The sequence below is a fragment of the Heterocephalus glaber genome, unplaced genomic scaffold, assembly GCF_053883595.1.
Source record: "Heterocephalus glaber isolate CG9 unplaced genomic scaffold, H.glaber_assembly_v1.0 deba00001523, whole genome shotgun sequence".
Lineage (NCBI taxonomy): Eukaryota > Metazoa > Chordata > Mammalia > Rodentia > Bathyergidae > Heterocephalus > Heterocephalus glaber.
Window position 1 is genome coordinate 8370091 of NW_028258327.1, and position 25277 is coordinate 8395367.

General features: G+C 44.2%; 1 protein-coding gene across 1 annotated transcript; it reads right to left on the reverse strand.

Moving 5' to 3' along the window:
• Nucleotides 1-19795: 19795 nt before the first annotated feature.
• On the reverse strand, nucleotides 19796-23899 carry Pou3f2 (POU class 3 homeobox 2). The gene has a single exon (XM_004862495.3). The coding sequence runs from the start codon at nucleotides 23698-23700 to the stop codon at nucleotides 22369-22371; it is 1332 nt and encodes a 443-aa protein (XP_004862552.1). The 5' UTR covers nucleotides 23701-23899; the 3' UTR covers nucleotides 19796-22368.
• Between the last annotated feature and the right edge of the window lie 1378 nt (nucleotides 23900-25277).

The window sequence follows — 25277 nt, forward strand, 5'->3', positions numbered from 1 at the left end:
AAGGGTAATTACATTTAAGGTTTCCTCTGAAATTTAGGGACCCTGTAGATTAAAAAACAGAATAAGAGAGCATTTTTTCTGTTTTCTTGATACATGCATTATAGGACCAGATGGACTGGCAGAGGTTTTTATGCCATGTGAATCTGTCTGCCTGGAACAGACATGAGGTTATTTAGACAATAGATGCAAACACTTAGAAAACAAGAGAGGAAAATGGAGCTTTTGAAATATATAAAAGATATTTTGTAAAACAAGTTTAAGTCACATTAAAACAGCCCAATTATTTGAACTTTTTCCCATCACTGGCCTACAATTTCCTGCTTATTGCTTCCTGCCTGGTCTAGTGCCTGAAAGAGCCACATATACAGTACCAGACCGATGGCTGACAGATTTGTTTGGCTAACAGCTGTCCTAAGAACTTAAGTTCAACACCAAACATTTAAGTTGAGTAGCAGTCCCAGAACTTATTCAGAGTAAAATTATATCAGGTTATAGAATCTCCTGTGTTTAGCACATTGAAATATCAACTCCCTCCTCCTAAATCTTATTGGCTCTTTCACCATTTTATAGCCAGTAGACAAGTAAGATCATGTAAGAGCCCAGCTGCTATGTAACCAGACCTGGTTGCAGGGAAATCACATTGGACCACTTCCATCATCAAAGAGCAATCATTTTGTTCTTTCTGGAATGGACATTTACTCTGGATGTGTATTTGTCTTTCTTCATGCAATGCTTCTGCTAAAACCAACATCTGTAGTAATAGAAGGTCTTATGCACCATCATAGCTTCCCCACAGCATTGCTGCTGATCAAGGAACTCATTTTGTAGCACATAGGTCCAGGGGCATGTAATTTACTGGTCTTAAGATGTTCCCCGCCATTCTGAAGCAGCTGGCTTGGCAGAATGGTGGGGTGGCATTTTGAAGATTCAGTTACAGCACCAGCAGGTTTGTGGTACCTTACAGAGCTGAGGCAAGGTTCTTCAGGGAGCTGTATATGCGCTGAATCAGCCTGCAATATATGGTGCTATTTTTCTCACAGCCAGTGTTCACAGGTGCAGAAACCAAGGGCTAACAATCAGAATGGCACCAATCATCACCCTTGGCAGATCATGAACAAAAGTTTTGCTTTTTTTTTTTTTTTGGTACCAGGGATTGAACTCAGGTCCCTGCGCTTGCGCTGCAGGTGGCAAAACCACTGAGCTAAATCCCCGGCCCTTTTTTAAATTTTATTTTTAAAAATTTTTTTATTTTTATTTTTTATTTTTTTAAGTTTTGCTTTTTGTTCCTACAACTCAGTGAGGGTGGACTAGTGATGGTCAGTTTTGTCAACTTGGCTGAACTACAGAATGTCTAGATATTTTGTCAAACATTATTTGGTGTGTTTCACTGGAGACTGTTTCGATAAGATTCACGTTTAAACAGTTGTGCTTGGTCGTGCATTCCTCTAGAGGATTGCTTGAGCTCTGGAGTTTGTGACCAGCCTGGGCAATATAGTAAGACACCCACACACACACCATCACAACACAAATAAAATTCAAATCAATGGAGTTAGAGTAAAATGAATTGCCCTCATCCAATCATTCAAAGGCCCACACAGAACAAAAAGATGGGCCTCCACAGAGCAAGACCGAGTTTGTCCAGCAGACTGCCCCAGAACTCCAGCTGGAGCTCTCCCTCTCCAGCCTGCTGGTCTTCAAATGGCAGCTGCAGCTCTCTTGGGTCTCCAGCTTGCCATCCTACCCTGCAGATCTGGGGCTTGCCAACCTCCGCAGTGGCATGAGCCAGCACTGTGCAATGAATCTCTCTAATATATACATCCTACTGGTTCTCTTTCCCTGAAGGACCCTGGTTTATATACTTCCCAGCAAAGTCCCAAAAGCTTCTGACTACAATGTATGTACAGGAAAATAAAGGCATTTTTTTAGACTGGACTCAAAATGTTTCATGAGCACTAATGTCCATGATATAACAGAAGTTTCCATTATATATACTTTATTTTTGAGACCTCATCATCCCTGAATTTTGTGTGCACTTTTCTGTCACCATGCTTTTGCCTACTTATAAACAACTATTTTTAATAAACATTTGAATAGGGATTTTGCTTTTTTTATTAACTTGATACCTAGAATATTTCAATTAAATACTTTATCACTGTAGTTATTTTAATTTTATGACATAAAATTAAAACTAACATAATACTGATACACAATAAAATCTATTTTTCAACTTTCATGTATTACCAATAATGAAAACTTAATTTTTTTTAGAAAATATTTTTGTTGTTTATAGTGCTACCAAATTAACGTCTGTGGACTGGATGTAAACTAGGAAAATAGTAAAAATCAGATTTAAATACCTTGGCTACCACATTCATTAAATCAGTCATGCATGAAACTGTGACACAGGAAAAATGTACAAAATGATAGGAAATATTTTTAGAATCATTTCTGAAACTTTTGTGAAATAGTGAGACTCTGAAGAGCAGTTTACAAAATAAAAGCAATTATAGTGTAGCATTAGTAAGCTTCCTACAGGAAGAAATGCAATTTTTAAAGTTCCTTCAAGGACAAAAGATAATGGATGTTTTTATAGTTTGCATCTGGCCTAACTCTATTAGCATCATTAGTGGTAATGTATTCCAGAAGCCATTTAATGTAATTATGCAGATAATATTTTTTTCATTAAGAATGTTGTGGAATTTCAAATAAGTACATTTTTAGATAAAAGTTTTTTAATCTTTTTAAGAGTAGTTTCTTAAAAGGTCTATTACCTATATAGTTAGAAATAGGAAACTGTAGGCTGATGACTGCTAATAGTCTTCACTTTTGTAACTTACTTACATTAGGTATAGTATATTTCTTTAAGTTGCTAAGTTGACATACACATTCCTGTACTTTTAGGTCTTAGCCTGGAGATGTTTAAAATATCAGCATTAGCATATTAAAAGTACATTAATTATAGTAAAGAAAAAAACTTTTTGCTGCTTTTCTCCTATTCAGCCACATTTTAACCCTCCTTGAATTGCCATTTTTTCTCTGGGGAAAAACTCCTCTTAGACTCTCAGGACTTGAGGCTTGGGTGAGGCTGATCCCTTGGCTTTAAGGGTTGGCATGTGAACTGACTGGCCTGTCAGGGGATTGTCACCCACTGCCCAGTATGAATACAGTGATTAGTGAAAGAGATGGGCAACACAATTAATCCTGGGTCTCCAGTGGAACTTTTCAGTCTGGGGCTGCTGGTAGTGTGGCATGTAAGTCTAGCATAACATCAAGCTTTCTGGTCACCAGCGAGTTCATCTGTCAGGAGATGAAGAGAGCCAGACTCAGTCTTGATTATTCCATTGTCCTCTGGATCAATTCATTTCAGAAATTTACTTTTTATAATCCGATTGATTATCTTTATTTGTTAGGCCTGTTTGATTTGGTTTCAGTTCTTTGCAAATGAGAGTCCTAATAGTCATATATTATTGTTTTAAAAGGAAATATTCTTTTAAATAATATTTCCTCCCACTGATTTCCTATAAAAGGCAAATTCCCCATCTTTTCCAGTTGTTCCCTACATAAAGTGCTATCTCACCTCTTCTTACCAGATTGGACTTTCTCATTTTACTATATACTGCTATATCATTTTCTTATGTCATTCCTCCTAGTTTTGGGTTCTCTTCCAAAAAAGAACTTTAATACAGTTAGATTACACATACTATTCATATGCTTCCATTTTGGAAATTGGTATGTATTTGTGTTCATGGATTATAAACTCCTTGTGACCACTGTAATATTCATATCAGAGAATTTCAGAATCTCCTATACACTCATCAGTAAGTGTTAAGTCAGTGTTTGTACTTTTTTCATCTAGGGTGAAGTCCTTCACTGTTATGTGACATACCTCAGACGACTGAGTTGGGTGGGAATGACAATCCAAGAACCTTTAAACGTTGAGTTTTATTATGACACATAACTGTTAAAACCTCCTTTCTGTGAAAATTTTCTTATCGTTTTGCCTTATGCCAAACCTATAGCACAAACTCATTTACATTTTACTCCCTATTTCAGTTATTTATTGCAGCATTGTAGTCACTTCAAAACGTATGGCTTAAAATGATAATGATTTATTATTTTGCATGATTCTGTGGATTTGGGCCATTCTTCTGTTCTTCTTGTCCAAGCTAACTTATGGTTGTATGCAGCAAGCTGATTGGTTGGGCTTGGGTTTGGCTCAGCAGGGCTTCAGCAGGGCTGTTGCCTGGGGCACCCCATTTCTCTTTCCTCTTAATGCTTCCAAGAGTGCAAATATAGAAGTTACACGGTCTCTTAAAATTTAGCCTTGTAAGCTGCCTAGAGTCGTTTCCATTGCTGCATTTGATCAATCAAAGCAAGTACCGCTCAGCTTAGGTAGAGTGAGTTTGGTGGGGATGGAGAAGTGGTAAAACCAATTTTAGGAAATACATAGAATTGGGGCTGGGGTAGTGATCATCTTTCGAAAAACTCTACCATATTTTTGGTGTTATTTATAACTGGAAAAGAGAAGGAGTATATCTTTTTATTTTCAAATACTCTTGATACATACAGCATAATTTTTCCAGAATCATTTGATACCCATAAAAGTACTCAAAATGAAAAATAATGTGTTTCATTGGGAAGTAAATATTCCTGAAGTGGCAACTATTAGGACATGCAGTTATATACAAGTACACACATATGCTAGTCTATTTTCTTTGGCTTACATAAGCAGTTATGCTGATAATTAATAAAATATATAGGCTTTGTTCCTACTGAGATACAAAGAGCAACACTTAGGGCTGAGGGTGCAATTCCATGGTAGAGTGCTTTCTTAGCCTGTGTAAAGCCTTGAGTTCAATCCCTAAGACCATAAAAAGTGGAGCAAAATATAAATATTGCTATTATTGCCTTCTGCTCTGCTCTGGAGCATTTCATTTTTTGAATACTTAACTGGGTTGGAAGAGCCATAATGATCTTTGGAAAAAAAATAATGCATTGTGTAAATTTGGAAAGTAGAACAGTATATCCAAGGCACCTGTCTTTTTGGTACTTGAGGTCTTTTTAAATCTTCTGTGAAATATGGCTTATTTAAGGATGTTATGTCTAAGCCTGGTGTGGTGGTGCATGCCTGTAATCCCAACACTTAGTAGGCTGAGGCAGGAGGATTGATGTGAATTTGAAGCCAGCCTAGGCTACACAGTGAGTTCAAGGCCAGCCTGATCTATAGTGAGATCCTGTCTCAAAACAAACAAAAAAATGTTATTATGTCTAGCCAGGTATGATGGCACATGCCTATAATCCCAATACTCTGGGAGGCTGAGGCAGGAGGGTTGCCAAATTCAAGCCCATACTGGGCAACTTAGTGAGACTCTGCCACAAAAATATATTATAATGATAACAACAACAACAACAACAACAACAATAATAATAGTAAAGTGATGTAAATGTAGTTCACTGTGATTGCCTTGGGTTCAATCCCAGATACTGAAAAAAAGTTATATTAGTTATATAAAGCTTTAAAATACGGCAGACTTAAAAATATAGATATATGTAAAAATATAAAATAAATTAATGGAAATAATAAATACCAAATTTAGTGGTTATATCTAGTGGAGAAGAGAGGAGAGGTGATTAGGGAGCCATAACTGTGGGGGAAATAGCATATTGATAATGTTCTATTTCTTAAACTATGTGGTAGGAATACAGGTACTTGTCATATTTTTCTTTATATCTATATGAAGTGCTGCAAAATTAGAAAGTAAATTTTGCATTTATATTTATCATTTGATTAAGATACCATTTAAATCTACACCACAGGTAGCTCTTTCTTCTTCACTGATTTCTAGGATGTTGCCTCCCTGTATAGATAATTCTGATAATGCAGCCCTATGCAGAACCATTTTGTAATATCTTTTTTACCTTCCAAATTAAGAGATTATGCTAGCGACAACAGTGAGGCAGGCAGCATCTGGCAGGTCCTCTATTGTACACATTCGCCTTCTAACTCTGAGCCAATGGTCTCTCCAGTCCACTTAGTTAAACCAGAAAGGCTTGTTTATATGGTATATTTTATAACATATTAGGGGGTTATAGCAATAATGTGTCTGCTTCTGAAAAAAATGTTCATGTGACTCTAGAAAACTTTAATTTCCATAACAAGTTAGAGCTAATCTTATTCTGACAAATGTTACAGAAAATAGTTTCTGATTTTTCCCAGTACCCTAAAAATATTAATTTCTAAAAAACATTTTTAGGTGAAAAGCTTTGTTTTTCTTCCTAAATACAACTTTGTGATATTCTAAAGAAAAACAAGGTCTTCTGGTTGGTTTGATTTTAGATAAACAGTGGGAAATAAAACCAACCTAGGTTGATTATCTTTGGCACAGGAAAGAGGAAGAGAGATTTTAGGCAGGTCAATTCATGCTCTGTCTTCATTTCTCTGTACCCCAGCTTCATTAAGACATCACTAACAGAGCCGGGGATTTAGCTCAGTGGTTTCACCGCCTGCTGTTCAAGGGCAAGGACCCGACTTTGATCCCCAATACCAAAAAAAAAAAAAAAAAGATATCACTAACAAATGAAAATTGTCTATTTTAGGGAGTACACTGTTATGTTTTGCTATGTATTATATATATAGTAATATCATGGTGTCAAGCTCTTGAACATGTTTATCACATCATATTATTTTTTGTGGTAGAATATTTGAGATGTGACCATTTTTAATTGTATACATTTTTATTGTATACATTACATAGTTGTTAACTATAGTCACCATAATTACAATAGCTCTCTTGTCTATTTGAAAATTTGTACCTTTTGGACAACATCTCTGACTCCTACCAGCCCCCCAGTTCCCCACTCCTGGCAACCACCATTCTGCTCGCTGTTCTATGTGTTCAACATTTTTTATTCCACATGTAGATGAGATCATACAAATTTGTCGTCTTGTGCCTGGCTTAGTTCACATGGCATAATGTTTTCCAGGTTTGTCCATGTTGAATAGAAATGACACCGATTGCTACACATGACAATTGTTCCTTTTTTTAAATACCAAATAGTATGCTATTTTGTGTCTGTACTGTATTTTCTTTACCTGTTTATCTATCGATGACACTTAAGTTGATTCCAAATCTTGGCTACTATGCATAATGCTGCAATGAACATGGAAGTGCAGATGCCTCTTTAATGTATGGATTTCATTTCTTTTGGACACACACACACAGTACTAAGATTGCTCAATCATATGGTAGTTCTGTTTAATTTTTTGAGAAACTATTTTCCATATTGGGAATACTAATTTGTATTTCACCAGCAGTGTGCAAGAATTCCCTTTTCTCCACATCATCACCAGCACCTTTGTCTTTTTGATAGTATCCATTGAAAGTTGGTGATATCTCATTGAGGTGATATCTCATTGTGGTTTTGATTTGCAATTTCCTGATTAGTAACATTGAGTGAGTATTTTTTTTATCGTATCTTTCAGCCCAGTCATTTGCATGTCTTCTTTTGAGAAATGTCTATTTAGCCCCTCCCCATTTTACAACCAGGTTATTTGTTTTCTTGTTATTGTTTGAGTTCCTTGTGTATTTTGGATATTAACCCCTTATCAGATGTATTTCCTCCTAATCAATAGATTCACTCGGTTGATTCTTTTGCTGTGGAGGTTTTTCATTTGATGTAATCCCATTTGCCTATATTTTTTTGCTCTTGTTCATTGTGCTTTTGACGTTACCATAAAAAAAATTTGTTCAGACCAATGTCAAGTTTTTTGTCTATTTTTCTTCTAGTACTTTAACAGTTTCAGATCTTTTAAGTCTTTATTTCATTTTGAGTTGATTTTTCTATGTGATATCAGATAGGGTCAATTTCATTCTTCCATATGTGGCCATGTACTTTTCTCAGCACCATTTTTTTTTATTTGGTACTGGGAAATGAACTCAGGACCTCGCACTTGTGAGGCAGGTGGCAGAACCACTGAGGTAAATCCCTGGCCCTCAGCACCATTTATTAAAAAAGTTGTCCCCTATGTTTTTGGCAACTTGGTCAAAAATCAATGGACTGTAAAGGCATAGATATATTTCTGGGCTCTTTTCTGCCTTGATTGGTCAATCTGTCTGTTCTTATGTCAGTATCATCTTATTATGAATAGTATAGTTTTGTATATTTTTGAATTCAGGTAGCATGATGCCTTCAACTTTGTTCTTTTTGCTCAAGATTGTTTTGGCTACCCAGATCTTTTGTAGTTAGGAATTAATTTTAAAATTTTAAATTTTTCTCTGTAAAATATCCTTGAGATTTTGATAGGAGTTGCATTGATTCTGTAGATTACTTTGGGTAGTATGGGCATTTTTATAAAATCAGTTCTTCAAATTCATGAGCATGGGATATATTTGGATTTATTTGTGCTTTCTTCAATTTCTTTCATTGTTTTATTACCATTTTCAGCATAGAGATTTTCCACTTCTTTGGTTAAATTTATTCCTAAACATTATTTTGATGCTATTATAAGTGACATTGTTTTCTTAATTTTTTTGGATAATTTGTTGTTAGTGTACATAAATGCTACTAATTTTTATGTTGATTTTATAACCTTCAACTTTACTGAATTAAGTTAACTAACAGCTCTTTGGTGGAGTCTAGAATTGTCTATATATAAGATCATGTCATCTGCAGAGACAATTTAACTTATTCATTTCCAATTTGGATGCCTTTATTGTTGTTGTTGTTGTTGCCTAATTGCTCTGGCTTAGACTTCAGTACTACATTGACTAAAAGTGGTAAGAGTAAGCATCCTTATAATGTTTCTGATCTAAGAGAGGAAAATGTCAGGTTTTCTCACACTGCGTACTTAAAAGTAGGCAGTCTCAGTTACTTTTTATTCTATTTAGGATAATATTGACATACATGTATTCATTTGGTCTCTATGCAAATTGCTTTCCATTTTCCTAACTCAAAATGGCCCAGTATACCATTTTTGTTTTATTTTGTTTTGGTACCAGGGATGGAACTCGGGACCTTGTGCTTGCATGGCACCACTGAGCTAAATCCCCAGCCCTACCATTTTTACCTTTTAAAGATCAGGAACTCTTAGAGATCTTATGTGCTTTAACTGACAAGAAATACTACATATGAACAAATAAATTCTCAAATCTAACGCCATAGTTGTAGTTGGCAGTATGTTAAAAAAGGAAAGTTTAGTGTGTCTAAATTCTCTTAAAATAGACTCTTCTTAAAACTGTCTTGAAAACAAATAAAGATTTGGATGAAGTATGTGATGAGAAACATATTAAAAAAAAAGAAGTGATATGCTCCAGCAGGCCTCTTTGGAAGTTACTAGAAGCCTGGCTGCAGTTCTAAAAGGTTTCTCAACATTAAGGAGAGTACTACTACATATGAAAAATGTCTAGCCTTTGGTTTATGTTCATTTTTCTTCCTTCATATTCAGTCACAGAGACACCACTTGGGACAGGGCCGAGCACAGTAGGTACTGAATAAAATTTTCCTAAATTGGAACTGTTATTTTTGTAAGGATCAGCTAGAGAAGTGAATTCAATGAATAGATGTTGCTGATAAACCTGCTATCCTGCTGGCTTCATGATGTGAGTGTGTGTGTGTTTGTAATGTGTAAGAAGCACATCTAAAACCGAACACAGTTTTTCCAATTCTCTTTTGTTCTCGTCTTCCTATCCTTGTTCCTCTGATTCCCCCAAAAGGTATTCATGGCCTCACCATTCTTTATTTCTCCATTGTAGGCCCCGAAGCCATTCAGGCACCATCATCTGCTCAACCTCAGACTCCCTGACTGACCATTCCTTGCTGCCCTGGCTACTTTCAGCCTCACCTCTTTCCAGTCTGATGCTAAGCCAAAACTCTACCTCCCCCAAAGCACTATCTTCATCGGATCTCTCCATTACAAAGGCTCTTAATTGCCTTTTGAGTCTAATTAAAACTTCTTCAAGACCCTCTACCAATTAACTCCACAAGTAGTTTCCCTTCTTATGCCAGACACCCATTCCTCTTCTCAGGACCAGGCCCTCAAACCTGGTCACCCTCTCCCTTTTCTCCTGCTTTCCTGACACCTCGTGCCACTTGTCTCCTATCTGGAGAAAATAAGTCTATGCAGTTTCTTTCTGCCAAAGCTCCCCCCCACCTCAGTTTTTAGAGAGAGCTAAATGTCCTTTCCTCCTAGCTTTGACTAAGAATCTCACTCAGTTGAACTCAGGTCCCCCCTAGAAGTGCGTGGGTGCTCACATACCTGCTGTGAACGCCTCCTTGCAGAGAGCAGTGCCCGTGCTTTTCCGTTCAGGGTCTCCGGGAACCTGGCATACGTCCCGCTGTCCGTGGGGCTAGTGGTTGGGCATTTCCCACACGAGGGACAGTGCCCCTGGCGCCAAGTCCTTGGTATTTGTTGGACTGCAAGCTCCCAGAATCTCCTGGTTCCTGCCTCAACTTTCCTCCCGGCGCCCAGTGGAATACCTGCTCCCCTTGAAGCCTTAGGCGCCACTGCCACCCATACTCCTTGGCTCCTTCCTGTGCTGGTAGCCAAGGATCCTACAGGCGGTTGGAGAAACCATCTAGGTGAGGGGCTTTGGGGCGCGACTGGGGTGCTTGGGGCAGGCTCACGGGTTGCAGATCACGTCCTTCTGGGTCTTCCCGAGGCGGCTTCTCCAGGCCCCGGGCCAAGGGCCCCGCGAACCCGAGGCCCCGCGGCTTCGCTCCCTGGGGCGGCTTCAGCCCGGGACTTCGGACCGCCTTGGCCCTGTCCTCTTGAACTTCTGAGGAACCCTGACCCCAGCACTGCCCAAGTGGAGAAGGGAAAAGACAGCCAAGGCTTGAGCGGCCCAGGAAGAAAGAAACGCTACCTTCCTCCGCAGACCTGTCCGGGTCACGCCTTGGCTAGCTTAGGCGGGAGATGCCTGGGCCCCCGCCACGCCCTGCTGAGAGCCCCTCATGGTCTCCCGAGCAGGCCCTGGGCAAGACCAGCTGCTGCTCCTGGGCCAGAGTGGCAGGGGACCCTCCATCTCCAGCAGCTAGCGGAAGGGCCCTTGGCAGGCCGGAGACCCCCTAGTGCTTAGTGCCGAAGGGCATCCCGAAGAGCGGACTGGTTCTCCCCACGGCGCCCCGCCCCTCCTAGGGACTCCACGATGCCTCTAAGTGCCAGTGGGATTCAAAGAGCCAAACCGTCTTATTTCCAAGTCCAGGGACTGGATGTGGGCCCTCCACGAGTGGAGAGGTCGATACGGATTCTCTGGGAATTAGCGCGGACCTTGCTGCGTCTGCGGCTTCCTGTGCATGGTTGGTTTTGCGTGTGAGACACCAGTGTTCTCTGCTTGACAAATGCAGGCTGCTAAAAATGACACCCAGAGAAGGACGCTGTAAACGTCAAGAGGTCGAAAGATGTTAAAGAAGTGGAGTGGTGTGCAGAGTGCTGGGCTAGCCCTGGTATCAGAGGAGCTACAATTGCGTGATTACTGCTGTGAGGCGCTGGAGGCTCTCAGGATGACTTTAGGTATAAGTTAGGCCCAATACCCTAACACAAAAGCCCAAGAGTGGCAGCCCCGATTTAAAGCTAATCAAAATTGGTTGTCTCTCCCTGGGCAATGCAATTGAGATAGCTGTCCCTGCTTTTCTTTTTCCTCACACATCATTGTTAATAAGTTAAACACATTTCTTGCTGGATAGTCACAATGGAGACTTCCTCTAGAATTAGTAACAGCAGCATGTCACATCGGACTTGCACTTTATTTAATACTTTCAGGTACATGATAACATTCGGGCCTTACTTCAACCCTGTTGGTAAGATTTAAAAGAGACAGTAGTCATATTCTGCACATTAAAAGGAGACTTACAGGTATCACCTCATGTCCCCCAGGTTGCTGGCTGCTAAGTGTGCAGCAGATATGCAAAGGCCAGTGTTCTGACTGCAAGCCCAGTTCCCTTGCTACTGCTGGGCACTTCCTGAAGTTCTTGTCTTGTTTCCCTGTCTTTGTCACATGACTTGGGATAAAGGCAAAGAAGAAAACACACCTCCCGTGGTGAAAATGGTCAATAGTGTCGGAGAAGGTCAAATTCACTGGGCTCTGAACGGAGCAAAATTCAACTCCATAGGCTGAATGGATACTTTTGGTAAGAGTTTGAAGGTGGGAATAATTTCAGTATCCTGGGAAATATTTCCATGTATGTGCCTTGTTCGAGTAATGTACTTGAAAAAACTCACTTTTGAACCCTAAAACTGAAAAAAAGGATGTAGCAAGGTCTGAGATAAATGTAGAAAGTTATTTGCTGGGCTCCCTTTTTCCTCGCTGAAACATAGTATCTGCTATTAACCACGGCTTCTAAGCTGGTATTCTGGTCTTCACACCTGTGATAAGCTGAAGCCTTTTTGAGAGACGGAATGCTTGCCCATTACGGTCCCAAAACATAGGAACTATGCGTTGGGGGTGCGATCCTCTCTTCCTGCTTTTGTTTGGAAACTTTGGTCATGTACAATGCATGTAGCTAAACTTTACAAATCCCTACTCAGGGATTTACCTAGAACTGGATTCGAAACCTTTGTATGAGGTATGTGTATAGGGTCACCTTCATAAGTGTGAGGCTAGGAGGGGCGAGTGAAAGAATGTAGGGGGAGAAAGGGGAAGGAGAACTTGATCCGAAATAAAACTAGAACTGATTAGACTGTAAAATCGAGAGTAGTTCCAAGCTGGTACCACTGTGGGGCGCCAAAGTTCTACTCGTCTAAAGTCGGCATCTTCCTTGGGTACAAGGACTAAAGTCCTGGGGAACAGATGCTGTGGGGGAAGAGAGGGGAGGAATAGGGGTGGGGCTAGGGTGTCCTTTATTCTCCAGTTAAACCAGCTTGGGAGACTTTGTTACATAACAAGTCTCTACTCGGGGGAAGAAGACTTTGTTTGAGGGGAAGAAGGAGGGTGCGTGGGGCGGGGGGTGGGTCTTAGAAAAGAAGAAAATCTCGGACTACTGAGCTGACCTGGGAGCACAAACGGTCCTCTTTGCTTCAGAAATTCTTTGGCTGCTTCTCAAACTGGGGCCGCGACCTCTTTTAAAGGGGGCATGCGAGGAGGGAGATACATTTGGACAGGGTCCACTTCCCCCACCCCACCCACCCGCAGGCACAGGGGCGTCCCAGCCCAACCTCCCGGCCCCACTCCCCACTCCCTCCTCCCTTGCCTGGGGGCCGCAGCCTCCGGGAAGCTGGGCTCTTTCTGCTCCGGGGCACTGCGGGGTTGCCCGTCTCCATCTGCAGCCCCCGAGGACTCTTCAGCCTGGATAAAGGGCGGCCACCCCCGCCTGCCAGCGCCCTGGATGCTCAGCCGTCAGCTGCCGGGAGGCGCTGATTTCATTCCCGCGTGGCTCGGGCTGCGGGCGGCGAGGGGCGGGGGCCGGGCCGGGGGCGGGGCGGGCGGGAGGCGGCGGCCGTGACCAGCGTGGGCCCGCGCCGGGCCGCCAGGGTTTATTACATCTCAGCCACCGGCAAAGGTTAGGAACGCGCACTTACAGACAGGATAATCCGAGTTTAAATATTAAAAGTAAAAGTAGAACCAATCGAATATTTACCTAGAGACTGAGCAGATCTGCCTTTTCGAAAGGAGAGGGACCTAGAGGAGGCCCGGCTCCCCAGCCTGCGGCACCGGCGCCGCAGGTCCCCAGCGTCCCCGTCCGGATCCACCTTGGAGTCCTCCTGAGAGCGTGGTTAAGGGCGAGGGACCTCAGACTGCTCGCCCCAGTAGGTCAGAGTCTGCGGGGCTCGGTCCAAATCTTCTGATTTGTCATATTCTCCTCTTTAAAGGGCCTTCCGGACTCACACAAAGGTAGCAGAAAGTACGTTGGATCAATAGCAAAGATTGTTATTTAGATAACGAATTAATCTCCCTGTTATAATACTTTTTATAGTGAACTTTGTACCCCTTCCAAAAGAAAAAGGAGTTTAAAGGAAAAAAGTCTCAAACAGGATTAAGGTTTTAATTACAATTCCCTATCGAAATAGTATGTTTGATGAGCTGATCTTATCAATTAATAGTAACATTAAAGCCCAAGAAACAGATTCACGGAAAATATGCTTAAGGGAGTCTTTAAAAAGTAATCGCACCCAGGGACCTAGCGGGGCAGCAGGCTAGGGAGGCCGTGTCCTCGCGGGTTCTGAGCTGGTCTGAGCGGGACGCGCATCTGGAGCGCAGGACGAGGCAGGGGCGGTGGTCCGCGCTGAGAGCCCAGGCTAAGCCGGAGAGAGGAAAATAATAAATAACAGACGCCTCTTCCAAGCCGAGGCCCACATCAAAGTTGGGGCCCCGCAAGGACCGTGCAGTTCACTGCGTTTGGGTCAGCGTTATATTCCAGGGGCAAAAAAAAGTAATTTGAACATGCATCAACAGTTTTCCATAAAATACGAGTTAAAAGAAGTAATAGAACTAATCACTGTCTTCTCAAATCAAGTAGAAAACATTTCAATGCACTAATTAGAGTAATTAGAATAATAAGCCTCTGCCTATATGTGGTAAGACAATGTGTACAAACAACTTTATTTAATGTATACTGGTAATCAGCGATGCGTGCCTGCTTGAATGCTTAGCGCAATAAAACTACCCTCCGTCCGCCCAAACAATCAAATACAAATTAGTTTAATGATTGTGCCTGCTGAATGTCTTAGAAATCCACAGGCAGAGGCGAGTAAATAGAAGCATCCTTGTTTCAGTTCGACCCCGGCCCGGGCTGGCCGCAGGCCCCGGTGAGTGGCCGCGGGCAGGCGCGGCGGGAGTGAGCGGGAGGCTCCGGAGCCAGGCGGCAGCCGGGCCTCGAGTCAGCACGGACCCGCTCCCCGCGGGAGCCCTATTTCTGCCCCGCGTCGCCTTTGCACCCCTCCTACCCAGCACCCCACGTCCGCAGCCCCGCTGTGCACCTCCGGCTTCCGGAGCGTCAGTCCACCTCCAGCCTTGTCTCCTCGGGAGGTGAAAGGCCGCTCCGGAACTCCCAGGGCCCTTCTGCGGGGCTCTGCGAGCTGAGTTTCCTCCACAGGGAGACCTTTCCTAGGGGCTTCGGGTGGCTCAGGCCGGGGAGTGCGCCGACCTGCGAGGGTCCAACCGTTGGAGGTGGAAGCCAGGCCTCCAGTACTAGGCGGCCCCTGGCAGCTCGCCACTCTCAGCTCTGGCTTAGGATGACAGGGTGCCCAGGGAAGCTTCTGAGTTCCTGTCTTTGGGGAACTGAGTTTAGGCTCAGCAGGGAGTGGCCGGTTTCTGGGGCATCAGAGAATCATTTTGCATTGTGCCTCAGTGCTGCGAGATAAGGTCCCTCTTCAGGAGAGCTGAGGTCAGAAGCAGCCAGAAGTTTGATGGGTCGAGCTAAAGAGCACCCACCTTAGAACTTTGCTCCCTAGCTTTGGCTGTTCCCTTCCATTCCTAGCCAGGCAAAGTCCAAGTCTCTCTACTTTCCAAGTACCTGTCTGTTTTTCTTAGCTAATTTCCTTGCTGTTATCTCCTCTCCCCTTTCCTCTTGGGGCCTCATCTCCCACGATCACCTCTCCCACGCGGGACCACTGTTCTGGGCCCGACTTTGTAGAGTCACGCCCAAGAGCACAGCAGGCACAAAGGTAGGAAATCTCACTCTGCTCTGAGCCCTTGGCCTCCCCTCTTCACCCTCGCGCCCAACGCACCTCTGCCCCAGCCACGCGCTACCCCCAGAGGCCCTGCCAACTCCTGCGCCTACATCTCCTTTCCCGAGCGAGCGACAGGCATCTGTCCTCCCTTAACCACCACTTCTAGCTCAGCCTTCCGCCCTGGAACGCAACCACCGTCCACACAGGCTCCCCCACCCTCCAGGGTCTCCCTGGGAAAGGAGAGTGTTGTAATAGCCGGCGACCTCCAAGCTGTGGACCCTTCCCCCTGGGGTCGGCGGATCGGAGCCTGGAGAGCCGCTGAGAATGCCCGATGCCCAGACAGGCACTCAGGGGCAGTTGGCAGCATCTCCAAGAGCGAGCGATGGCATGCCGGGCTAGGGTACAGGGCGCGCCCAGCTCTGCTCTCCTCTCTCCCTTCCCTGCTAGTGTGGGCGGGAGGCCGAGCTTTCCAGGCCTTCGGGTCTGTGGCCTGGGTCCCGGAAAGGTGGGGGGCGCGCGGCAAGGGCCTGGCGCCCACTTTTTGGCTCGCGCGGCGCTGATGCCCTCCGGCAGCACAATCGTCCGCTTTGCCCAGTCGCTGTACCAACTTTGAACGTGTATTTGTTAGGGAAACAACATCAACAAAAAAGTTATTAATGTCAAATGATTCTCTCCGGAATCATGTGTTGTGGAACACAAAAGGTCACATCAAAATTCATCTGACAGAAAGATTTCTTAACAGGAGGAGGGCAAGAGCTCCAACTCTCCACAAGGATTTGCCTGAACCTTACAGCCCAGTGATTTCAATGGCTAATTTCTGTTACAAACCCACAAGAAACTTTCTTTTTCCTACTCTGCCGCCGAACTCAGTGGCAATATTTTTTGACGTGTGGCGTTTCCCCCCTTTTCTTGTTTTTAAATAACAAATCCAGATGAAACATTGATGGAAGGAAAAATATATGATCCAAATTTTTATAAAGGGAGGGGAGGTTCAACTTTCATCCACAGGGAGGTTTCCTATTGGCGCCCTTTGGCACACAGAGAGTTAATTCATAACAATCGAATCCTTTCCTTAAACCTCAGATAGGGTTCTAACATTCCAGTCTTTCTAAAATTGGTGACAACTGCATCTTTGTGCGAGGATTTACTTCCTTCTTTTTTTCTAGATGGCAACTCCCCCTTCTGAGAGCAGAGAGCTGTTTGCTTCCAACCAACGACCCTTCCAAAAGCCCAGGTTCTTCTGGCATCAGCCACATGTGGAAGTCCTCCCCCTCAACTTGTAGACAAAGAACTAGGAAAACTCAAAAAGACGTGAAAGAAATAAACTTTAAGATATAGATGCACTTTTACTGGTGTATTAACATTTCAGACTTTTTTTTTTAAAAAAGAAATACATCTTAATTTACCAACAATCAGAATTCAAGGAACAACAAGAGACTAAGATTGTTTTGATGGAATATGATATTGTTTCTAGAACCTCTAACAGCTAAGCCAAGCAGAGGTGTTACCAAGGTAAAGTGAAGTACCATGTGATAAAGTTAATTAACTTTTTTAAAAGGAGGGAACAAATTTCCTAGTTTCCCACCAAACACCAGAACAATCTGAAAATATTCTGATTGTTTATCTCCATAATGAAGCAAAGCCTTAAAGAAAACTAAAAAGCCATTTGCTGGCATTGCCATACTTGTCTCTAGATAGGGGAGTACTGAAATAAAACCATGGCCCACATTTTACAAACATGGGCTAGTTGATTCCCAGGGCTATAGCTGGGTGGCAAGCCTGTGACACTTCTACATTGTTTCCCATCTTAAATAAGTTGTGGGAATAGATATCAGGAACTGAGGTTCTCTTCTACCACCATCTGTCCCCTGTTAAGAGACTCTACATCATTGAAAAAGTTCTCTTCTAAATAGTGAAAATATACAAAACTTAGCTGTACATTCCATTCAGTCATATTGTTAAGATTCATAGTACTTCAAGATGTATCTTTCCTTTTTCTTTTAAATAAACACTGTCCATTTGCCTCACCCACTGAAATATACAGGCAGATCCAAAGAGACTCTCACTTCACCATCCTTCTTTTTCTGTACAAGCTCTATTCTTTACCTCATTCTTTTACTTGTGTAGCAATTCCATAAAATCTAGAACAGTTCTACAAATTGATTGAGAAACAAACAAATACAAATCACAGAGAGGAGTGATAAAAAGATTATTCCACTCCTTTCCCCAGCACTATCCAAGATGCTTCCATAATAAGGAAAATGAAAGGCAAATGGTGCAGCATATAAGCATACATGTGCAGGGACCGATGCATCCAAATGCCATCCTCACCCTCATTGTTGCTGTGACGTTTCTTTATTTGTTGCCTTTGAAGAAAGAGGAAGATAGAAAGATGAATGCCCTGATCCAAGCCATTTCACCAGAAAATTTTGCCAACCAGGGAATGGTAGGAGCAGGAAGAGAAAGGGGAAGAGAAGAGTGCTTTTGTTACTGCCATCTGAAATATAAAGGAGGTTACTTCGTGGGAACCAAGAATGTTTAGAAATGCCAAACATAATATTATTTGTGACCCTTCCCTCCATCTGACCTTCACATAACTTTCCCCCATGATCATTTTCCCCCATCTTATGTCATAAATCTAAAAAGTGACATATTTTAAAGAAACGTAAGAGCTCTATCAGGATGGCTACATTCTGCACTATTGTATTCAGGAGAGAAAAAGTGTTTTTCCTTGTGGCTAAGCCAACATTTTAGAGATGACTACCCATAGATTTCCCCCAGTGGCCATGATAGAGTTTTTTCATAGTAGTATGTATTACATTTCTAAATTGATGTGGAAACTCCTTGAGTAGCTTTAGAATTTGAATGGCATGCATGGGTCAAGGCCAAAATGTGTCCCTTTAACATGGGACAGTCAGTAGCTCCTGTGGCTAAGAACAAAAATGCCTTCTCAAGGTCCACTAAAATGCCCTGCAGAGGGCAGATGCAGCATGTTTCCTGCCAAGAGTGGAGGGATATTGACCCAGAACTCAAATCTATACCTAACTTAAACATTTTACCCATCAGCATGTCTTCTGTCACAAAATACTTCTTTCTGTCACTTCTTATTCTGACTATTGATAAGATCATTTGGCTGAATCTATTTGGGACTCATGTAATATTGACTAGGAGTTAGGAAAGATAATCTGATGAAATAATCTCAGAAACTATATGTGTAAATGGACATTTATACTTAAACCAACGTTTCAAGGAGAACTTTAAATATATAAACAAACTTATGACTATCCAATACTGTTTGGAATTCTCACTCATTTTAAAACTGATTTTGTTTAGTGTAGTGTTCCATATAATACTGTTTGAAAACAATCTGTTATTAGCATTATGGCTTGAGTTTGTCCCATAAATTCTCCTCTCCTTTTCTTCTTTTGGAGCCTGTTTGTTTGCAGATGAGAAATAGACACTGTGCTATAAACCACTGCAAAATCTTTGTCTTTTCCTGTAAATCTAACATTACCAGCATATAGGATCTCCTTCCACTGATTTGGGAAACTCATATAGAGCATATTGTCTGTGTTGTTTTTTGTTGAAAGATATTTGTTGATTATTAAGAAGAAGAATCTTCTAAGCCCTGCTTTTCTGCAGATCCCAAATTACATGAGGACATGTAGGTAAAGAACCTAGTTCTGTTGATGCGCTCCAAAACAGCCCAATTGGATGAGATACAGATAACCTGGAGAGAAATGCAGGGACATCTATCTACATACATTTACAGGGCAAACATTTCTTTGTGGACCATGAAATGGCAAACAAATTGAAGCTCAGATCCAATGATCATTTCGATTTAATGCTACAGGCATAGGGACTGAAAGACTTGGAACCGATGCTTGTTTTTGCAAAGAAAAGTAAATTCAAACAGTAGCCTCCATTTAAAAAGATGCCTCTGAAAGTTATAAACATGAAACCTGGCAGTATATGCATAAAATTTATTCCAAAACTTTATGAAGTATAAAGGAAGGGAAGTGTTTTACACACAACTCAACTCAGTCAATATAAGGTCTAGGATTTTTCCCCCTTAAAACTTGGCACTATCTTTAAAAATAAAATAAAGATATTTCAATAATTAGAACAAACTATGAAGGTATTGTGCATTTCCGTTTTATGTAATAATAAAATATTACTTTAACATAAATATATAAGGATCTCTGTGTTTTTATTTTCCCCACAAGCACAACCAAATGTACCAAAACAAAGTGTTTTTAAAGAGACTGAACAAAAAAAAAAAATTACATCCCATATAGATTTTGCTCACCTACTCATTTAAAGCTACAGAAAAACAGTTTCCAGAACCTTTTTGCTTCAAAAGAAATAAATATACATTGAGGCAGGCCACTTAAAAATGATATGAAAATATTTCCCTGGGTAGCATTAAAAAAAAGAAAAAATAGACAAAGAAACATTTAAACTATTTCTGCATTTCAAAAGACAGATATTAAACATATATACATAGTGGTAAGGTTTGGCGGTAACTTTCATCTTAGTAAACCTATGAGAGTTAGAGGAGCCGTAGACACATCCCCTGAACTCTAGCTTCTGGCCTTACCTACTTGATAATAAGTATCTGAAAATTCATTTCCTCCCTTTACCATTGGCTATTTGCCCTGCTCTGGATTGCTTCACTGAAAGCCAGTCCCCACACCTCAGGAACAAGCAGGGTGAAGCACCCCCAGCAGCACCGTGACCATCTCCTCCAGACATTCATTGGGGGAAATGAAGAACAGGCAAATAAATATGCCCATTATAAGTCACCATTTATCTTGCAAAAACATTGAGAATGAAACAATCACAGGTGTTTGAAAAGACAATCTTGTATAAAGCATATTTCCTAAAACCTTAACTACTGAGTGCAATGCTAATCTGATGCTGAACCATAATTTTATGGTAGTGAGAATTTTTTAAAATAAACATTTATCTAATATCTAACCAGAAAAAAAGCCCCAAACTTTAAAGTTAATAAAAAAGTGTCTTCCCTTTTAGTGCCCTTTTGTGCTGATTATTATTTTTAATTTTTAACTGATCACAGTTTACTGGTATTTATTTTCAATACAGTTACAAGTTTTTTTTCACCTATACTTCCCAGTAGAGTCTTTTGTGTTGGGAGTTAACAGTTTTCCATCAAGACAAGGTAAAAAATGCACTTAAAACTATTAACAAAGGAGAGAAAGGAAGGATTGAAAATGGCATTTTTTTTTTCACTTCATTTGGCTTCCTTAGTGAAAGAGGGGGATAAAAGCTGTCCAAGTCTAACTGGTATTTTCTGTAATAAATTACAGGAGAAGAGGGTGATGGGACCCTAAATATGATATGATAAACAAATGAACTAGTGAAGACAAAACCAGTCTACCATCTATGTATGCATGTGGTATTTGTGTGCCAAGAAACACAGTTTATGCATATAATATTAAGTTTCTGGGTTCTTTTCTTTTTGTTCCTTTTTAAAAAGCTATTAGAAGAACAAAGTTTAATTGCTGCTGTCAGCACATATAATTCCTCACAACTAAGTTATTAAAACCAAAGGGAGAGAACTATTCAGGGATCTCTGAAGATATATATTTCTCTAGTTCTCTTCAAAGTGCCACTTTCCTTCTGTTGGACAACTCTGGAAATATATTTAACCTCCACATTTCCTCTGAGCTCTTTCACAATGGGTCCGCCTGATAAAATGAAACAATCAGTCACTCATTATCGATTTTTCTTTTTCTCCCCTCTATAACCTCCCCCAGAAACACTGCCTGAAAATGAAGTTTACTTTGTTAGTAGTAACAAAAACCTATGTTTGATTCTCATTTTTTAATATTTCAAACTAGATTCTTGCTTTGGATAAAACAAATAGATGCACACATTTCCTGAAAGCAGACAATTTTGTATGAAGCCAATCCTCTTGCTTTGGTTAAAAGAGTAAATAAATGTTACACCAATTCAAGGGGGATCTAAAGGCAAGCAAAGTTCACAAATAGTAGGAACAAGGGATAACACAAGAACAGCAGACGTGGAGAGCAGCCAAGAGCTGGCTACAATTCTCCCCGCTGAGTAGAGCAAAACAAAAACAACACCAAAAACGTCAATTACAAAATTTACGGCGGGATCAGAAAAATGTTTGTGAATTTGTTCATGTAAACTTCAATTTTCTTGCAGTGTAAATTTATGTGGTCAAATTTTACTTATATCAAAGATGTGTGTATTTTTTCCTCTTTCCTGATGGGGATCCACGTTAAATAAACACAGCAGCATGTGCCAACTTCGAGCATCGGAAGCTGCAATTTGTGTTTATCATGGTTTGGTGGATTTTTTGGTAATTTATTTAGTTTTGCCAGGTATTTGTCTCAGATTCTTGTTCTCTCTCTCTCTCTCTCTCTCTCTCTCTCTCTCTCTCTCTCTCTCTCTCTCTCTCTCCTCTCTCTCTTCCTCTCTCTCCCTCTCTCTTCCTCTCTCTTTCCCCTCACTCTTTCTAGGAGACACTACTTCATTGCCTGGGTACTTGCCTGCAAAAGGTCAAAACACATTATTACACCTGCTACCGTTTATAGGATAGTCCAGTGTCTTAGTTGTTTTCCTTTTTCCTTATTTTTGTTCTTTTTAAGGGACGGGGAAATAATAATTAAAAATAAAAAGAACAATCAGAAGTTAGAGAGGGAACAGGGGTCGGGAAAGGACTATGAGCCAAAGGGGAGGGAGAGCCCTGCGCTCTGCCCCTCCCCCGCTCGAGTTCACTGGACGGGCGTCTGCACCCCGTGGTGTGGTGGCGTGTCCCTACTCCCCCCGTACACATCCTCGGCGCCCGGCAGAGTCCCTCCAGGAGGGGTCATCCTTTTCTCTTTCTGTCTCCTGTTACAAAACCAAACTCTCACCACCTCCTTCTCCAGCTGTAAGCTGTCCGCGAGGGAAGTGATCTCCTGGGCCGAGGGCTTGGGGCATTTGAGGAAATGGCTCTCCAGAGCCCCCTTGACGCTCACCTCGATGGAGGTCCGCTTTTTCCGCTTGCGCCCCTGCGCTGCGATCTTGTCTATGCTCGTGGGGCTGCCCGAGGACGAGTCCGCCTCCTCCAACCACTTGTTCAACAAAGGCTTCAGCTTGCACATGTTCTTGAAGCTCAGCTGCAGGGCCTCAAACCTGCAGATGGTGGTCTGCGAGAACACGTTGCCGTACAGGGTGCCCAGCGCCAGCCCCACGTCTGCTTGGGTAAATCCCAGTTTGATCCTCCTCTGCTTGAACTGCTTGGCGAACTGCTCCAGGTCGTCCGAGGTCGGCGTGTCCTCGTCCGAGTGCGGGTCGTGGTGGGCGCCAGGGTGGCCCGGGGGGCCCTGAGGCGGTGGCGGCGGCGGCGGCTGCTGGTGCGGGTGCGAGTGGGGGTGCGGGTGGTGGTCGGCGTGATGCGGCTCGTCGTGCGCGTCCCGCAGGCCGTGGTGGTGCAGCCCCGCCGGCTGCCCGCCGGCGCCCAGCATGCCGTTCACGGTGAAGCTGGGCTGCGAGTAGAGCAAGCCGCCATTGGACGCTCCCATGGAGGGCGGGAGGTGCGCCGCCGCGGCCGCGCTCCGCCATGCCCCGGGCCCGGGGTGGTGGTTGGCGGCGTGGTGCACCAGATGCGGCGGCCGCGGCTGCTGCTGTTGTTGCTGCTGCTGTTGCTGCTGCTGCTGCTGTTGCTGCTGTTGCTGCTGCTGCTGGTGCTGCGGCTGCAGTGCGCCTGGCCCGTGCAGCTCGTCGCCGCGGCCGCCCTGCTGCACCACCACCGAGGGCTTGATGTCCGGCTGGCCCAGGGGGCTGGTGGACCACGGGGAGCCGTCGCCGCCGCCCCCGCCGCCGCCCCCGCCCCCCCCGCCGCCGCCCCCGCCGCCGCCGCCGTGGGACAGCGCGGTGATCCACTGGTGAGCGTGGCTGAGCGGATGCCCGTTGCTCTGCAGCGCGCCGTAGTCGCCCTGCACCAGGCTCTGCGCCTCGCGGTAGCCCCCCGCACCCTGCTGCATGCCGCCGGGCGGCTCGGCATGCACGATAGAGGCGCTGGAGGTGAGCAGGCTGTAGTGGTTAGACGCTGCGGTCGCCATGACTCTCCGAGCCGGACTGAGCGCTCCGGTTAAAGGAGCCGCGCATTTGACAGTTACTTTTCCGCCTCGGGCTCCCTCTCCTCGCTCGCCCTCTTTCTCGCTCCTCTCTCTCTCTTTCTCTCTCTCCCCCCTAGCGGGCAGCTCCGACGCCCGCTCCGATGCCTTCTGTGGCTGCTCCTGCTATTACTGCTGCCGCCGCCGCCTCCCGCCCGCCCGCCCGCCCTCGCTCTTTCTCCTCCTCTCCCTCCTCTTGCTCGCTCTCACTCTCCGACTCGCTCGGCGCTCCCCCCTCTCCTGCTCTCACCAGCTCTCTCCCGCTCTCTCTTGGCAGCGCCGGCTCGCGGCGGCACGCGCCTGGGCCCCGCCCCCTCCGCCCCCTCCCATTGGCTCCGCGCCCTTTGATTTACGTGGATACCGCTAGCAACCTCCCAGGCCGGCGCCCCTGATTGGCGCAGAGCTGCCCCCTCCTCCTCCCCGGGGTGCGGAGTCCTTCCAGCCCTCCTCCCGGTACCCCCTGGTGTCGCGATTCACATTCTCCCAGTTCTCACCCCCCTCTCCATCCCCACCCCCGGCTGCCTCCTCCCGCTCTCCGAGGGGCCCCGCCCCCCATCTGTCTCCCAGGCGGAGCAGCCAGGCAGGGGGGCGGTCCAGGAGCTCTTATCGACTGTCGCCACTTGGAAGATTTGGTGTGTGTGTGCTTGTGTGCTTGTGTGTGCGTGTGTGTGTTTTGGAGGGGGGGGTCCACTTTCTTCCCAATAGGGCTTTAAGGGGCGGGGAAGGGATGGAGGAAGAGAAAGACTGGGTCACAAGGAGCCAGCGGGATTTTCATTTTCCTAGGGATACACACAACACGGTCGCTTAGTCCTCGAGCGAGGAGCCAGGCTTACCCTACGCCCGTTGAAGTCTCCTTCCCCTTCGTGCCTACATTTCAGGGCACAGGTGCCTTTCACCTCTTCCCCACGTCACCCCTCCCCTTAGCACAGGCTCTGCCTACAGGCCCAATTGCCTTCCAGTCTCTGGCGGAAAAGACTGGCCAAGAGGCCGAGGCTTCTGAGCGACTCTTGTTAAGGTTCTGAGTTGCCTGTTTTGCACAGTGCTGCGCTCCGAACTGAAAACAAAACTCCAAAAGTCTGTCAGATGCATACTCGGGCGCGCGCGCGGGTTTGGGTTTAGAAAAGTAGGAGCTTGCACCGGCCAACCTTCACCTTGCGTGAGGCTTTAGGTAGGCTGGCCAGGGGTGCGGCGGAACGAGACAGAAGGGGCCTCTCTGGGAAGCCGCACCTCTGGGGCTGCGTGCGCTTCTCCAGAGCTCCTGGCGCCGGCCGGTGCAACTTTTCAGTTCGCCGCTTCCAAAGCGAGGAAGCGTAGGTGAAAGCAGAGGGACTGATGGTAGGGAGCACGTCCTCATCAGTAACTTCTGCGGGCGCCAGCGGGTTGGGGTTGGTCTCAAGAAGCTTCCCTCTCAGCCTTCAGTTCCAGAGCGAGCCTGAGCGCGCGCAGGACGATGCACCGCGGCGCCCTCTCCCTCTGTCCCGAGCGCCAGCGCGTCGCGCCGTCCTCCGCAGACCGGAGCAGGT

Coding starts and splice junctions, on each gene's coding strand:
- Pou3f2 (XM_004862495.3), bottom strand. CDS start 23,700: ATGGCGACCGCAGCGTCTAACCACTACAGCCTGCTCACCTCCAGCGCC.